This window comes from Lacerta agilis, chromosome 3 (assembly GCF_009819535.1).
Source record: "Lacerta agilis isolate rLacAgi1 chromosome 3, rLacAgi1.pri, whole genome shotgun sequence".
Classification (NCBI taxonomy): Eukaryota; Metazoa; Chordata; class Lepidosauria; order Squamata; family Lacertidae; genus Lacerta; species Lacerta agilis.
The window spans coordinates 57,940,025-57,958,015 of NC_046314.1; the positions used below are offsets into that span (position 1 = coordinate 57,940,025).

General features: G+C 43.4%; 1 protein-coding gene across 2 annotated transcripts in view; it reads left to right on the forward strand.

Moving 5' to 3' along the window:
• The window catches only part of PDE7B (phosphodiesterase 7B), a 202,117-nt gene that overhangs the window by 28,552 nt on the left and 155,574 nt on the right, over nt 1–17,991 (forward strand). The window contains exon 1 of one of the 2 annotated variants that reach the window (XM_033143844.1): nt 13,878–14,280. The exons of the other annotated variant lie outside the window; for it this stretch is intronic. Within the exon in view, the coding sequence (XP_032999735.1) occupies nt 14,263–14,280 (18 nt within the window). The 5' untranslated portion in view covers nt 13,878–14,262. Of the gene's footprint in view, nt 1–13,877; nt 14,281–17,991 lie in introns of those variants that run through there. 2 annotated transcript variants of the gene reach the window in all.

The window sequence follows — 17,991 nt, forward strand, 5'->3', positions numbered from 1 at the left end:
AATAAGTGAAGTTGGGTTTCAGAGCTATTGATTAAAAAAAATGAAAATTTTAAACAAAAGATGCCCAGATTAGGCAACAGGCTGAATGCAGATGTTTGTCAATTTAGCCATCAGATCAGGGGTAGCCAAAGTGGTGCCCCCCCCCCGAATCTATTGGACTACAATTCCCATCATCACTCACCAGTTGCCACGCTGGCTGGGGCTGATGGGAGTTGGATTCCAACAACATTTGGAGGGTACAACATTGGCCACCTGTGCTTCAGAAAATCCCTGCCCAATCACACAGAGTGGCTAGCCAATTGCCCTGGAAAGAAACAAGGGAAGGCACCTGGGACGGAACAAGACCTCAAAGGTGCACAAAGAACAACATATCAAGTGGCATTTGGGACTTTTTTTAGAGGCAACTGACTCACTTTTCAAGGATGCCTAGGGTGATAGGATAACAGTCAGGTGCCCACACTATTCACTTCCAATGGATGTTTTATCTCGGTATTTTTCTCCTTGTTTTTTCTTTAACCCCTGTCCCTAAACTTTGGTTCTTGTGAAAAACAGAGAGCAAAAGTGCTAGAGCTTTGCCTTGTTGTTCTATTTACGATTTAGCTGAGCTACAAGATCTAATGGTTGAAACCATTAGATCTTGAAGCTGAGCTACAAGATCTAATGGTTGTAGCTGAGCTACAAGATCTAATGTAGAATCAGGCAGCTAGATGCAGACAGTGTGGGCAGCTCAGTGCCCCCCTCACTATAGAGGACACTGAGCAATGGTCTTCCCATTCCCTGCAAAATTATACGACCCATTTCATTTTCTTCTCCAGATGGAGGTGTTTTTTTTTTTTAACTTGTTTGTTTCCCAGCTGAGATTCACTTCTAAGAACTGGATCATGAGGAAGAGGAAATCAGTAAAAATCAAGAAGTGGTCTTAATTTATTAAAACCTTGCATGAAGCCATGACACGTTAGGCTGGTTTGCAGTGAAGTGTACAGAAGTATTGTTCTCCTTCCTAGCCATGCCATAGGATGCGACCAATCATTTTTATTCCACAGCCAAAGTGCACTTAATTGACAATTAATCTTATTGAACTTAGCATTTTAAAATTGATTTCTCTTTTATCCTGAGGGAAAATAATAATTAGAAGGATATCAAGCAGTGGATGATACAGCTTCTAAACAATTATCAGCTCCTAAACTGCTGCTGTTGCTGAGATTTTCTACTACATCTGACTGGCTGCTGACAGAGGGTCATTTCTGTTAGCAGCATGCAACGTAGTGTAGCTTGCTTGAATCAAATTTGGTTTTTTTCCAGTGGAGCACACAAATCCTTTTTTCTTTTTCTTTTTTTTTTGCAAAAGAAGAAAAGAAAAAAGTTAAGAATCTTGAGACACCATATAGGTGAGAAATCAGTTCATTGTGCCATACGCTTTCATGGACCAACTTGGCCAGATGCAATTTCTCTCTTGTACACTCCTTTCTACAAGTACTTGCAATGTTGAAAAGCAGTTTCTCCTGCATTTAAAGGTGCAGTCAAGCTTCAAACTAACCTTCTTCCAAAAGAAGAGCTTGTTTTTATTATTTTATTATTAATTTTTAAATAATATATCTGTGCCAAAATGGCTTCTAAGCAGTTTGCAGCTATAAAATCAATTACAAAAATGTGTACATAATTAAAATAGACAACAGAACCTTAAAATCTCATGAATTAAAATATACAACAAAACATGGCAGCTAAGAAGCACAACAGTGGGGGGGAAAACCAGGGGGAACCAGATAAAATGGTTCAGAGTTCAAATTCAGGGGAATAGTTGCCAGTTAAAAAGCACAACAATTAAACAGTTAAAAAGAAGAAGAAGTTAAAACTGTTCCAAGTTCAAACTCAGGGGAATAGTTGTCTAAACGAGAGAGAGCCAGTGTGGTGTAGTGGTTAAGAGTGGTAGACTCGTAATCTGGGGAACCGGGTTCGTGTCTCCACTCCTCCACATGCAGCTGCTGGGTGACCTTGGGCTAGTCACACTTCTTTGAAGTCTCTCAGCCCCACTCACCTCACAGAGTGTTTGTTGTGGGGGCGGAAGGGAAAGGAGAATGTTAGCTGCTTTGAGACTCCTTCAGGTAGTGAAAAGCGGGATATCAAATCCAAACTCTTCTAAACAGGTGTGTCTTCAGAAGCTGGTTGACTGCCAATACTGTTGGAGCTTCATGTATTTCAGCAGGGAGGGCATTCCACAAAACTGGTGTCACCAGTGAAGAAGCCTGCCTCTGTTATCACAAGCTGATAATCATCAGGCCATGGCAAAACTAACTGGGTTGCAATTGCTGATTGTAATGACCTTAATGGGCAATGGAGCAGAAAGTAGTTTTTGAAATAGCCTTGTCTGGATTTATTTAGGGCTTTGAATGTTAGTAGCAGAACCTGAAAACTGCTCTGTTGCCAACATGAAGCCTGTGCAGACCCCTCGGCATTGCCGTGATATGTTCAATATGGAGCCCCACTCACCCTAAGTGTTCTGTGCCAGCTGTAGCCTCCAGACCAGCTGCAAGTGAAGTCTGATGTAGAACACATTGCAGGCACCAACCCACTTGTATGTGACCGACGCACATGTGACTGCTGACGGGTGTGCCACTTTTGGTGCTGCACTTTTGGTGGTGGAGCAGAATGGGGCAGAAGGGCGACAGAACAGTATTTTCATGATGATGATGATGATGATGAAGAAGAGGAAGAAGAAAAAGAAAGCACTGAATAGTTGTGGGCTTCTTTGTGTATTTCACCACAGTTGCTTGCTCTGGCAGGTTATCCCCAAGAAGGACTGATTCACGCAACATAAATATTTATTTCAGATACTATAGTTTTTGTGTGTGTTAGTGTTTCACAAGCTACATAGTAGCCTCCTAATATCTGTCACTGCATCTGCAGTCAGGTTGATGTCAGGTCACACCGCACAAGGCTGAATATTGTGGCCTTTTCTTTTCTTTTTACTGCCACTGGACTTCTCAGTGCAATCTTGTGAGTATTTGTGCTGGCACAGCAGCTCCTTGGATTGTGCCATAAGTCTCTGTAATAGTGTGGAATAACCCATGACAGCTGTTGAGTTGTAAACACCAACTTGTCCTGGAGAAGACTTGTAAGAAAAAATGACCCTGCAATGAGATCACCATGTACTTCTAGGTTGTTTCCTGCTTGCTGCTTAGTTAAATACACAGGGAATAGCCCTCCTGTTACATGGCAGGCTCTCCATTAGAGGGTGGGCAGCGATTCAGTCGAGAGATGGGAAAATGCTCTTACATAATAGCAGATGCAGAAAGCAGAAATTCTGCTTTAAATCCATTGGGAGTGGGTTTGTGTTGGCTTTCTGAAGTGCTAAGATTCACATTCCAATGAATTCACAGAAATAACGAGTCTTAAAATAAGGATCTGGCTTTATATTTTATCTTTCCCCTTATTTGCTATTCTGTATATATTTAATTGCAGTTTCGGCATTATAGGAGCAAATCTGTATATATGCTAGATATAGACCATGTCCAAACATATTGCTTCCATGGCCAGCATCAGGAATAGGCATTTTTGGGCAACTGCCAAAGCCACACCACTGTAGGGCCCACTCCCAACCTCTGAAGCCTCATAGCCCTGCTGCCTTTCGTTACTGCCACTGCTTATTCACCTAACCAAGGTGAGCAGAGCATCCTTTGCTTGCTTTTCATTCTCCCTCTGACTGATTGTATGGACTGGGGGAAAGGGCAAGTGAATGGGCAGGAGAACAGAAGTAGAGAGTTGGTGGGTGTACTGAGAAGGGTGTATACCCAAGGGCTCTCCAAAACCTGGAGCAATTGTATACAGTTGAAAAGGGAGCAATGAGGATCCTAACTGGGTCCCATTATGTGGAGCATATATTTTCCATTGGCTTCTAATTTGTAAAGGTAAAGGTAAAAGGACCCCTGACTATTAGGTCCAGTCATGTCTGACTCTGGGGTTGTGGTGCTCATCTCGCGTTACTGGCTGAGGGAGCTAGCATACAACTTCCGGGTCATGTGGCCAGCATGACTAAGCCGCTTCTGGCGAATCAGAGCAGCGCACGGAAACGCCATTTACCTTCCCGCCGGAGTGGTACCTATTTATCTACTTGCACTTTGACGTGCTTTCAAACTGCTAGGTGGGCAGGAGCTGGGATTGAGCAACGGGAGCTCACCCCTTCGCAGGGATTCGAACCGCCGACCTTCTGATCAGCAAGCCCAAGAGGCTCAGTGGTTTAACACACAGCACCACCCACGTCGCTAATATGTACCCAGGCACAATTGCAAGTAATGGTATGGACTTCTATAACCATAAATTGCATTGGGTCTGGGATATTTGAAGGAGCACCTCCTACAACATGAGCCTCCCCAGTCACACAGATTATCAGAGGAGGCCCTGCTCACTATTTCCCCACCTGCCAGGTGGGCTGGGGGCGGACGGCGGACGGGCAGGTGGCCATATGGTATAGGAAAGGACTTTCTCAGGCTTGGGAATTCTTTCCCAAAGGAGTCTCAAAAGGAGTGTTTTCCATTGGGGTTATAAAGACGCTTAAAATTTCAAATCAGGTTTGGAAATACGGAATTTTAGCTGCCAGTTACTTGCTGGGGCTGCATATGTAGCCAATCTGCTACACACCTACTCCTTGATTTTATTGCAGTTAGGGTTTCTGTGCTTTTTATGCTTGTCACAGCTTATTGCCAATCTTACGATATATAAATTTCATGATTGATATGTTTTATTGCTGTTGCTTTCATTGTGTTATCAAGTTCATTGAGTCCTGGATCTGCTCTAGAAACACGGGGTCAAGCTCAGTAAAAATCAGTTCCATAAGCAGGGGAATATGTCTGTGCACAGTTCTGATAGGCTAGCAGCTCTGGTGTTAGGAAACCCATCTCTCCAGCAGTTTTACAACTGATTAAGGTGATTACAAGAATCACAAGGTGATTATGATACGGACCATCGCTGGCCCACCTCTTCTGCAGCATCAGACACAGACAAATTGCCCTTGGAGCTCAGCCATGGCCAGCAGCAGAGCTCCCCTCCCCCCCCAAAAACATGAAGTTGTTACAGCAAGTGCCACACTTTTGAACAACAAAAAAGGTGCTAGTGCTGCGTACCCTTGAGTACCCCCTGGGGGGGAGCCCTGGCCAGCAGCATGTTGAGTTGGAGAGGGCTATCACAGATAAGTGGACAGGCCATGGGACAGAAGATGGGCAGAAGATGGAGGGGGGAGTCATTGAGGCCAGAGATTTAGGAGACTGGCAGGTGGAGAGCCCTCTCTTACTTCACAAAGAAATGAGGGAGGGGAAGAAAAAAACAAATAGCTGAGAAATGTACCCAGACCCAATGACAGTGTGGCCTTCTAACCTTCCCTGGTTAGGGCAAGCTAGGAGACTGAGGAGTCAGGTTGGAACCTACTATTAGGTAGAGTGAGGTCCACCTCTCAGGCAAAGGATGCTCAAGGGAAGGAGGCAGGAAGTATCTGCAAGGTGTTGAAGGATACAACTGTGGGTGCCAGATGAGAAGATAAGAAGAGCCTGGTGAATCAGGCCAGTAGCCCATCTAGTTCCTCATCCTGTTCTCACAGTGGCCAGCCAGATGCCTGTGGGAAACCTACAAGTAGGATTCATGCACAAGAGCATTCTCCCCTCCTGTGGTTTCCAGCAACCAATTGCTGCGCCTTGGCCTGCCCTGCAGCCCCTGAGCCAGGCTTCTGCTCTCAGTCACAGTGGAGGACTCTGTTCTGTCACCAGTGTTGAAATAAGATCCAGCTTCTGCATGTGGAATGTGTGTGTGTGAGAGAGAGAGAGACACACACACACACTATCTTTCTCTTCGCCTCAGGAGGCAAAACGTTATGGGCCAACCCCGAAGAGCGCTTTGAGGAGAAAATATTCAACACTCCTGTGAAGGCATGAGAGGTGGAGATGGGTAGCCTAAAGCCCTGAAGGCTTTCTGCGAAGACACAGTTTACCTTAATAAGCTGAGCTCTGTTGAAACATACTTACAAGACAGAAGTACTGTTCTTGGGGGACAGGAGGAGGGCAGGTGTGGAGGATTCCCTGGTCCTGAATGGGGTAACTGTGCCCCTGAAGGACCAGGTGCGCAGCCTGGGAGTCATTTTGGACTCACAGCTGTCCATGGAAGCGCAGGTTAATTCTGTATCCAGGGCAGCTGTCTACCAGCTCCACCTGGTACGCAGGCTGAGACCCTACCTGCCCGCGGACTGTCTCACCAAAGTGGTGCATGCTCTGGTTATCTCCCGCTTGGACTACTGCAATGCGCTCTATGTGGGGCTGCCTTTGAAGGTGACCCGGAAACTGCAATTAATCCAAAATGCGGCAGCTAGACTGGTGACTGGGAGTGGCCGCCGAGACCACATAACACCGGTCCTGAGAGATCTGCATTGGCTCCCAGTACGTTTCCGAGCACAATTCAAAGTGTTGGTGCTGACCTTTAAAGCCCTAAACGGCCTCGGTCCTGTATACCTGAAGGAGCGTCTCCACCCCCATCATTCAGCCCGGACACTGAGATCCAGCGCCGAGGGCCTTCTGTCTGTTCCCTCACTGCGAGAAGCAAAACTACAGGGAACCAGGCAGAGGGCCTTCTCAGTAGTGGCGCCCGCCCTGTGGAACGCCCTCCCATCACAGGTCAGGGAAATAAACAACTACCTGACATTCAGAAAAAACCTGAAGGCAGCCCTTTTTAGGGAAGTTTTTAATGTTTGATATTGTTGTATTTGGTTTCTGTTGGAAGCCGCCCAGAGTGGCTGGGGAAATCCAGCCAGATGGGCGGGGTACAAATAATAAATATTATTATTATTATTATTACTTACGTGTAAGTGCATCCACCCTTGAGCGGCTTCCATGGAGCTCCTGTGCAGCCAAACGCACCACAAGAACTCAAAGCAATCAATTAATGTTTATTTGAATGAAAGTACATGAAGTGCTTAAATAAATAATAAAGGCACACAGGCTGCCTGAAGCGTGAGGGAGAGGCAATATGACGATGGAAACTGCATTCAGATCACTGGGGGTCAGTATCTCTGTCAATTAAGAAGTCCCTGTCAACTATGTCTGTCAAGCTGGGCACACCCACAGGATAAAGATGCACAGTGACAGCTGCTTTTATGTTTTGTTTATATCCTGCCTCAGATGATGATATACTGTGCAACTGAGAGGGGCTGTATGATGAGTTCTATATGTGGAATGGGATTCTGGCTGCTTCTTTGCCTTGGTTCCTAAACAAAATGTGAAGCAAAATGCTTTGTAGTTCGCGCTTCTTCAAATTTTGCAATACAGTTCTCCAACCAAATAATGCATGGATCAGGGGGAAGTGCGCATTAAAATGCATATATTAGGGGGGAAAACATACAAAATATGTTATATTACAGAAAATGCTTTCCAAAAATATGTATATTGAGGAGAAATGCACACTAAAATGCTGATGGGTTTTCATGAGGGCTTTAAAAACAACAACCTGGTGCTGCATTGCGTTGAACTGAGCTTAAGACTAAAGATTCAAATGAGAAACTGAAACAAACCAAAATGGACAGATTCACTTTTCCTTAGGGAAGGAGTATGATGTGGTGGGAGGTTTAAAAAGAGAGAGAAGGAAGGAGAAACCATGTGTCAGAGGTGAAACTTGTTTTCTGAAATGCCAGCGTTGCCCTGATTTCCACTCATTTCGCGCATAGCTAAATTTGTTCCCCCCAGAAGAGGGCACTGCACATATATCCAAATATGCCAACACAGCCTAGAACTTAGATCTTTGCAGAATTCTGCTCAAGGGTTTCAAGTAGGGAGATCCTCTTAAACAAGGCAGAGGAACAGCAAGCAAGAAGGGACATTTCCCTTAGCTGGACTACTTATAAATGGGCACCTAAAAGTGCTCGCCATGGTGTGCCAGGTATTGTTAGCCATGTTTCAAGATATCAAATTGTGGAAGAGTAGTTGTGTTAGGGCCAGTTTAAATGTTCCAGCTGCCACATTTTAGGAAAACTGCCACGAGACACTAGTTTAATTGAATGGGCTATGATGTTTGACAGCTACATACCATGTGGATTTTCTCAAATCACATAAAAGCTCTTCATATGAACAGCGGTGGTGACACACACCTACTAAAACCTAACCTGACAATATGCCGCATACACAACTGTCTGGCAGCCTGCATCTTGGTCTCTTGAACTTCTCACCTTAACTTGTGATGCAGTCTAATATTTCCCACTCTATCAAAGCAGCAGCTAGCAGAGGAACTAATCAGAGAGGGTGATAGAGAGTATCTGATATTAAAGAGAGATGACTGATGGATCTGCTGAGTGGAAAGATAGCACAGCTAGTAAGTGGCAGCAAAAGAGCTCTAAAAGGATGTTTTAACTCATTTCCTCTTCTAGTCAGATTTTTCTGTTATATGGATGCACGACTTGGCAAATTCCTGTTTAACCCAGCTTTGAAAATAGGCAAGCACGTTGAGCATTGTGTTGGTTGACTTTCTGTGATTCTTTGTGCCGTATTGGGATGGCTTCTAGATGGCATCATCCTCATTATGCAAGAAGAAATGGAATTATGAATGCAGTGAGGCTTTAAGTAAAGGCGTGCAGAGGAATTCTCCAATTTCCCATGACACAGTAAGCTGTGAAAGGTGGCTCACAGCATGTTTTTCACCAAAGCTGTGACCACCTAGCAGCAACCAAGGAGAGGAAGTCTTGTAGGAAGTCTGCAGTGAGTGATGTTTCACACTGCAGATACATGACTATTGGCTGATCAGTAGAGCACGATGACTGAATGAACTCAGTGCATCTAATCCTTCACATTATATGCAGCCTCTTCACACATCCACATTTCATTGAATGGTTCTATTCTTTCAACCAGCAAGATGGTGAAGGCATAGCTATTGTGGAACGCCACCCCAATCTCTGAGTGGGGTAAGATTCCGGGGTTTCCAGGTAAGCAACCCAGGGCTCAGTTTCCTTAGAATGAGGAACAGCAGAGACCGTGGTGTCTTTATGATATATGGTTTATTCATGCATAAATACAACCTGAGCCTATGATGGAGGGGGTTTACACATCAACACTGCAGGAGGGTCTTGCTTCTCCCATAGCCACAGCTTTGGATTGTATCAGAAATTAGACATGGCTTTCACTCTCTGACTGCTTCTAGCCCCACACTTACAGTGCACTCTGACTATTGTCCTTCTGACTACCAACCAGGAGAGGGAGGGAGCCACTTCCTTTCTTATACTAAGGACCCATACCAAGGGACCATTATGGCCCCTGCCTGGCTAATTCAACAATGGGATCCTCCATTAGATTTTAAACCTTTCTGCATCCATGAATTAGAAGGGGCTGAAGCATCATACACCTAACCTTCCCACCCCACTCCACCCCACCCCCAACTCTCAACACTATAAAGTGCAAGTGAATGAATGAATGGGTGAATGAATGAATGAATGAATGAATGAATGAATGAATGTGTGACAGCCCATTCACATAGAATTGATTAAACTAATGTTGAGGCCATTGATTTACTTCATGGGACTTCACAGAGCCACGTGGTCTAGATAGCAACATATTTTTCTAGTTACTCCTCGTGCACATGGCCGTGCATTTCATTTTGAGTTAATACTCTGTTTTCTGTTAAGATTTTTCCTACTCAAATACTCCTTAGGGGCCTTCCTAGGTACTTCCTAATATCCTCATTTTGGAGACTTCTCCACAATTCACAGTAATTACTTTCCATGGCCTTTTTTTTAATTAGTTGGAGATAATCCAATTAAAATGTAAAATATGATTATTATGATTTTCCATTGGCTTAAAACTGAGTGTTTGTCTTTCTCTTCATGCATAAGGAAGGGCAGATATTCCAGCAATGTTTCTTCAAAGTCACAGTGACATTTTATTCACCAACATACCATTTTATCCTCCTCTGTGTATAATGTAATGATGCGGTTTGCGTTTTGGTTTGGAGAGCTAAGACGACTTCTTGGTTTGCTTCTATCTTTAATTTTTTTCTGGCAGGCATGAGTTGGTTAGAAGAATATATATATATATATATATATATATATATATATATGCACTTTTGCTCTTCTACTTAACAGGAGAATAATTTCTAAAGCTTAAGTCACTCAGCACAGCAACCAATGGCTCATTTTCTGGCCTTTTGTATTATAACGGGTGCTAGTTGCAGCTGCTACAGAGCAATTTGCAAAACATCAGGCAGGAACACACACACATAGGGCTTGCCTTACTGAGCGTTCATCCTAATTTGCTTGTGGGGAGGTTATATGACAGTGAGCATTCATCCTGATTTGCCTACAGTATGTTTAATATGTCTTCCCATGATTCATTCATTCCATACCTTCCCATGCATTTCCCTGTGACTTTCCTACCTGCAGAAAGCTCTGTTTCTTTTATAAAGTGTGCTGGGGTGACAAAGCACCAGTTTCCTGGTATGTGCCTGAATCCCTCTCAGTGCACGGATGATTTTTCAGAAACCAATTACATTTGTTATAGGGACTGAAGTTTTCTTGCTATGAAGGTGAATGTTTTGTGTTGAACTTTGAACAAAATCATGTTGAGTTTAGCCAATGGCAATTGTGCCCACCTGAGAGGTGTTGGAGCTGAGCTTTGGTGAGCTCTGGCTGGGGGGGGGAGCCCTGAGTTTAGCTGTGACTGAGTAACCAAATTATAAAACAAAAATCCAAAATCTGAATGAAATAAGTTTTTCCTATTTGGCAAAAATGTTCGCACTTTCCCCTTTCCTTCTAGCTTTTGAAAAATATCTTATATGGTTAATTTTGAAGTTCAGCAGTGAACTGTGGTAGAAACATATTGATGTTAACTAATTAATTTCAGATGCCTCAGGACTGAGATTGAACCTTGGTCTCAATGGAGTTCTGAACAGTTCACTGTGATGGGGATGGTTCACTTATGCAGACAGAGCAGAAGTGTGCTTATCATTGTACCACCATGAATTGCTGACGGCATCCAGGACAGGTAGGGTTGCATCCAGGGGGGAATGCTGAAGATACAATCCAGACATACAAATTTCCCAGTTACAGAATTAGCCTGCCTATGGGATTTTTTCAGGAACTAATGGAAACATTCATTCAAACCATCCAATTCTACCCACCCACATACTTGCATAAGAGAGGAGCATCGTCTAGAGGGCTCCTGCAAGCACGTTCCACTCCAGACTCTCTTAAAATGTGCAGAAAAAGAGTGTGGTTAAAGCCCTCTTCAGACTACTGTTTCAGAATACAGGTTTGAGAACCAAATGATTTAAAGTGGTCCCATGTCAAAAACTCCCAACCCATGTAAAGCCAGCATGGTAGCAGAAGTCTAAATTAGAATTTTAGCATCTTCACTAGAATATTAGCTTTCCACAAAAGGCACACACACAGAGATGTGATTCTTCATCTTGTTTGATGTTGCACCTTACCTTTCAAAACAAGGCTTTTTGAACAGGTGGTGGTGCCACATACTTCCTTTGGACAGACATGGAGTCTTGAGTTCCATCACTGGAACTTGGTAAAAGGACATACACTTAATTTAAAGAACACAGAGCCCAGGCATCTGAGTACTAGAACTTCATAAAACTCATTGTCCTGCCACAGAAAAACCCACCCCCTCAAATGTTCTTATTGTTAAATAGGTTTGCCTTATTTCAAGCAGTGACCTTTTTTTGGGCAAAATTGTTCAGTTTATTGGGGGGGGAGCAAAGGTTTGGGCAAAAATGACGCTACCAACATGGGTTGCCATACATCCAGATTTTCCCATAAATTTTGACAATTTCTGCCCGAACACTGCTACCAACTACAGTATTCTGGATATGTCCGGGAAATTCCAGATGTATGGCAACCCTAATTGTTAAGCAATTCAAATGAGAAACCTTTGCTGATCTACTGCAGATCACCCATAGATCTGCCAGCAGATCCTGATCTTACCTCCTGCCTAGCCTCTAAATAATGATATATCCTCACTAGCACCATCTCATACCTACCCCCTCAGAAAGGACACCCACAAACACCTCAAAAGTAAGCAAAGTGTTACAAGAAACCCTGCACTCCACCCACAAGAATTTCACTAACCCTCTCTTTCCCCCTCTGATAATTTTTGAATGGAATGCAATTTCCTTTTCTTATTAATTGATGGAGAATGCTTCAAAAATGCAGGAGAAATATTCTCCACGCTGTTCAATTTGAAGAAGCTGGAGAAACAAGAGCGTGCACTGCAACTGTCTGGGACTGTCCTACAGAGGTTACCGCTGAAGATTAGTCTCACAATGCTTGCTGGGTTTCACAATTGCACTGCCAACACCTTGTGATGAGTGGAACTGAAGGTCAAAGAAAGGTCTAATAGGATGGAACACACACAATTTCCCTTGCCGGATTTGAACATTAGAGGAAGGGGAGGACTGCAGCTCGGTGTTAGAGCAGCTGCTTTGCGTGCAAAAGGCCCCAGGTTCAGTCTCTGGCACTCCAAGGTAGGACTGAGAGAAAACTCATGTCTGAAATCTTGGAGATCTGCTGCCAGTCAGTGCAGACAGTACTGAACTACATGGACCAATGGCCTGATGCAGTAAAAGGCAGATTCCTAACTGTTGAAGGGAGGCTCCGTATGTTTCTTTCCCTCTTTCCTTCCCCTCCTGCTCTCTGCCCCTTTGTCCCCTTGCTCTGGCTTGCTTCTTCAACATCCTCTTATATCCACTGGTTGAAAAGGAAGATAATTTAATTCTTTCAGGAAATGCATCCCTGGGACTTAACTTAAGGCACGTGGACAGATGACAGCAACGGCGACAGGTTCTTTTTCTTCTTCTTTTAAAGAAATATATGTAAAGAGGGATGTTGTTTTTCCTTATAACACTTCTACTACTTTGGGTGCTGAAATCAAGTCTGTTCCAACAATCTTACAGTATAAATCACACAACACAACTACCACAACAACCACAACACACACACACACACACACACACACACACACACAAAGAGAGAGAGAGAGAGAGAGAGGGGGAATGGAGATGAAGACTCTTGTTGTGCGGCAGCAGTAGCAGCTGCTTATTTTCAGGCAGCATCGCTTGAGAGCTTCTCACATTCTCTTTTCTCCCACCTCTCCCCAAATGTTCAGCCTGCTGTGTTCAGGCTTGGTGTTTACAGTTCAGGGCTATGGAGGAGGAGGAAATATTTTGCCTATTGTTCAGTGACGTCAATGGCTTAGCTCCCAGTCACTTGAGGGACTCTGGTGCTTAGCAAATGTCAGAACAGTGCTGCTACAGCATGTGCCTCCCAACCGCCTGCTTCTTGCAGCATATCTTTCAGAGGCCTCAGCCTGGATCGAACTGGCGTGTGTGAGGGAAGAGGTATGGAAATGGCACATTTTAAGTTTGTTAGCTTTGGAGCAGATATTATTTCCTGGCCCGTGGCATTAGGGGTGGGGGGAGTGCTTCTAGGCAGTTTCCTATCCAGTGCCATAGTGCCACTCTTTTCCAGGGTCTTTTTTCATATTATTTTAGAGAGAAAAGTATAGTGAATTTCAAAATTAGAAGCAGCTACTTATGAGGTGGAACTGTATTCATTGTTTCACAGCTGTGAGCAGATGGCCTTCATTGTTTTTTTTTTTGTGTGACCTTCCCTCAGCTCTTTCTCTTCCCACTCCCTGGCTCAGAAGTCAAATTTTGAAGGTGGAAAAATACCTGTATGTTAAAATGTAAGAAATATTGCTTCTTGGTATTAGTGCAAGTCATGGCAGTAGAAGGTTAAACTGAAGTGCCATTGTTGCATTTATGTATTACAAAAAAAAGCATTTGTAAAGAGAGAGAGAGAGAGAGAGAGAGAGAGAGAGAGAGAGAGAAGTGTTTTGGAAAAAAAAATTCTGCAGGGACAACATATTGATTTTATTAATTTGGAAAGCACGTACCCTACCCTGCCTCACTCAGGGATACTTTCAACTATTAAAAAGAAAGCAGTCCCATAAAACAAAATCTGGTATGTATATCCACCTCAGTTAGGTGCACCAATAGGAAATGGGTCCTGTAGACGGAGATTCCCAGATTGCTTTCTATAGGTCCGTGTCAAATTGTCAAGAGTTGTGCTTAAGGCTGTGATACTAAGCTCGCTTGCTTGGAATGCTGCTCCCTTGAAATCAGTGAGATTTCACTTCCAAGTTTATGTGGTTCGAACTGGGTCTGGTGAAGGCACAAGAATATGAATGTGATTTTTGGGAGGAACTTTCATCAAGGTCAGAGGAACTCGAGAACTAGCTTCCCATGTTGTCCATGCCTCAGGTAAGTTTCAGCACTTTTGGTTCTGCTGTGTTCACATGATTAGATCCTTTGATCTGCACAAGGGTGGGGGTGTGTGTGGAATCCAGCTCAAATGCAAGACATCAAGAGGCAGAGACAGCCAGCTGCCCTAGGTGACTGATTTGAGGCAAAACAAATGGTATTTACCTATGCATTTTTATATGTTTTTAGTGGAGTATGGATTTGGATTTTCTCTCTGGACATATAACATGTACAGCAATAATGTCTAAATCTGTTTACCTCATATTGCATTTGTAAGCTGTGGCAGCGTATCTGGCGCTGTCCCTTCTGCAGAATGGCAGTTGTCAGCCAGGAGAGACTGGTAGGGTCAAAGTAGAAAAATGAACTTGGCTAGGCAATCCACCGTCCTGGTTTTGACTAATTATCCTGCCGTTGCTCTGTGTGGAAAAGGAAGTCAGCTAGGGTCACCGGGTAAGATCCAGCACGTAATCAAGTCTTGTTCAGGGCAAGGAAGCAGGAGAGAGATAATGCTGAGAAGATGCAGCCTGAAATGTGGACCAGGGAGGACTGATTTCACAAAATCTGAATGCTGCTCAGGATCCTTCTAGGTTTTTCTTTCTCATTTGCACTAGCTTTTGCCTCACAAGGACAGTCAAGGCTTTATTTTGTTTCCCACCACCTGCCCTATCTTAATTCTCCTTGTAAGGGCTGAATTAATTTTCCATAGTTTCCTGCTGTGTTTGGTTTACAACAGGGGAGTGGGGACCAGTTGGACTCCAGCTCCCATCACCCCTGGGCATTGGTCATGCCGGCTGGGGCTGATGGGAGTTGGAGTCCCACAACAATTTCTCCATACATGGTTTACAATAATAATTTCAGAATGGCAAAAGACTGCATTATGGAAAAGTTGCATTAAATATTTCTAAAGCACCTGAATCTTTCAGACTGCACCATATTTAGGAAAAATTAGACTACTCTAGTTTCTTCCTTGCATTTTGTATCCTCTCTCTCTCTGTGTGTGTGTGTGTGTGTGTGTGTGTCTACATGTATTTTAAATGTGCTTGATATACAGCTTTCAGAAAAAACAGCAGCAGCAAGAAAGGGTTGTTATCATAGAAAGTTCCTACTTGCCTCACAGTAACAACCTGTGAGCTTGTCTAAATAAGCCTATTATTTCACAATGGGTTACAGAACTACAAGTCTTGTTATAAGACCTGCAGCATAATAGAATTGGCAAGGGGGACTGTCCTTTCTCAAGTAAGCATTCTCAACTGGGAACAAATCATCACTCTGTGTACATATGCAATAGTGTTTCCCTTTATTTCTGCAAAAGATGTATATCCTACTAATGCATTAACATGGCTTAGAACAGCTAACACCAGTTGAAATACGATGATCTCATCATAAAACAACAGCACAAACACACACACACACACACACAGAGAGAGAGAGAGAGAGAGAGAACATGCATAATACAGTGGTACCTCGGGTTAAGAACTTAATTCGTTCTAGAGGTCCCTTCTTAACCTGAAACTGTTCTTAACCTGAGATACCACTTTAGCTAATGGGGCCTCCCGCTGCCACTGCGCGATTTCTGTTCTCATCCTGAAGCAAAGTTCTTAACCCGAGGTACTATTTCTGTTTTAGCGGAGTCTGTAACCTGAAGCGTCTGTAACCCAAGGTACCACTGTATAAGAACTGAAACAGGCTCAGCAGATAAAAGCCCTAAACAGGGTTGAGATAAGCTGGAACTGGAAAGTTTTCATTAAATGGCAGGAAATGGCAAGGGAAGGAGTCAAGCAAACCTTGCAGGGCAAGATATTCCATAACTTGGATGCAGCCACCAAGAAGGCTCCTTCTCTTTTCCCAACCAGCCATGCCTCTGCCACAGTTGGGACAGCTAATAGGGTCCCCTAGATATTAAGAAGCAGTCATGTCAATTGAAGCAGTATTGGAGGAGGTGATTCCTCCGCTAATTCATCCCATCTTGTGTTATTTTTGTGGTGCAAGCAATGAAATTTAGAGGCTATAAGCCAGGGCTGAAGAACCTGCAGCCCTTCAGAAGTTCAACTGCAACTCTTATCATCCCTAACTATTGACCATTATGGTTGGGGGTGATGGAAGTTGGGGTCTGACAACCTCTAGAAGGCCACAGTCCTGTTGTAGACAAAGAAGAAGAATAGAAGGGGGAAATCACTCATTCATTCTAAGCTTTCCACCCAGCCCAGAGGAAAGGAGAGGAAGGATAACAGATCATTTGCACTTTCCTACAAATGCCCAATGATAAGGCATTATTTTCTGGCAGTTAGTGGGCAGTATTTGAGCCATTTAGGAAGCAATATTTATTTTTAGCCCAGGGTTGTTATTCCCCCAGCCAGGATTTTATACATTTCTATGATACCATCAGTTACATTACTCCACCAGGCTGCAAGCCCACTAGCAGCCCTTGCTCCCATTCCACTTCCCATGACCACTTTTGTACAGCAGTGGGTGTCTGAACCAAGCCTTAGCCTTTCCGTCGTTTCTGAATAATGTAATGAGTTACAAATTAGTCATTGGGAAGCATGTCATACAGTTATTTTTCACTGATATTCCTCTATCTCCAGCATTCTGCCGTACATTTTCTCAATCTTGTCCCTTCTGAAGAGGACCACGACAAGGCCCCCTTTATTTCCTCTTCATGACTTCTCAATGCTCTCATTAAAATATTTCTAACATTAATCAGATGTTAAGTACAGGAAGGAAGCTTGTCATCACTCACAGAAACAATGAATTGTATCCAGTGGCCTGATAACAGTCCTCTCTTCACACAATATAAATAACCAGACACTTGGTTTCTCCAGCAGGGGCTGCAGATATATGGATGTGTTTGAAATCTGTTGACATGATGATGATTGACTGTGTGAATCCTATGAACAAAATGTTGCTATAATTTAATTGGAGAAAAGATTGGGAGCCAGTTCTGGCCCGAAAGAGTGGGAGGTTGTAGTATATTGCTGTAAAGACTGAAAAGAGGAGAAGGAGATGAGCTTTGCAGCCACTGTCCTCTCTGGTTTTCTTAGTTGCCTTGGCTGCATGCACATTAACCAAATGTAGTTTGTTAGTTTTCCCCCCAATCCAAAATTGTTTGTACTCAACATGCTGCTTTCAATCTAGATTGATCCTAGATCCTACTGTCCACGAGGTTGGGTGTGGTTACTTGATATGCATTTGAAAAGGCTCCCCTTGATTATCCATGTCTTTTCCTCCCTGCAAATGTCCCAGGTGAATGAAAAAGGAAGGGGTGATTGTGACCTTGGTATATGCCCACCCACAATGTCATTGAGCAGATGTGGGCCAATGGTGGCCCATTGCCAGGACCACCAACATCTGTTTCCAAATAGGCACACTGCAGGGTATTGCAGCATCAATCTGCAATGAGCTTTTATTTTCAGAATGAAACCAGTTTCTCAAAAAGCTCTTTTCAGGCTAAAAAATATGCAATAGATGTAGATTGTGGGTGGCCTACATAGAAAAAAGAACTACTCAGTCTCCATTGATTCTGGAATAAAATGTTGTGTATGCAGCCTTAATCTTTATTTTCCCCCTTTGGATAACTTTTTTATGTTTCACTTGTACTACTGTTTTACTTTTAATGTTGCAATTTTTGTGGTTTATTTTTAGCAACTTTTATTATGTTGGATCTACTTGCAGAAAGATTGGGCTGTGAAAGGCATCACATTTGATGAGGAA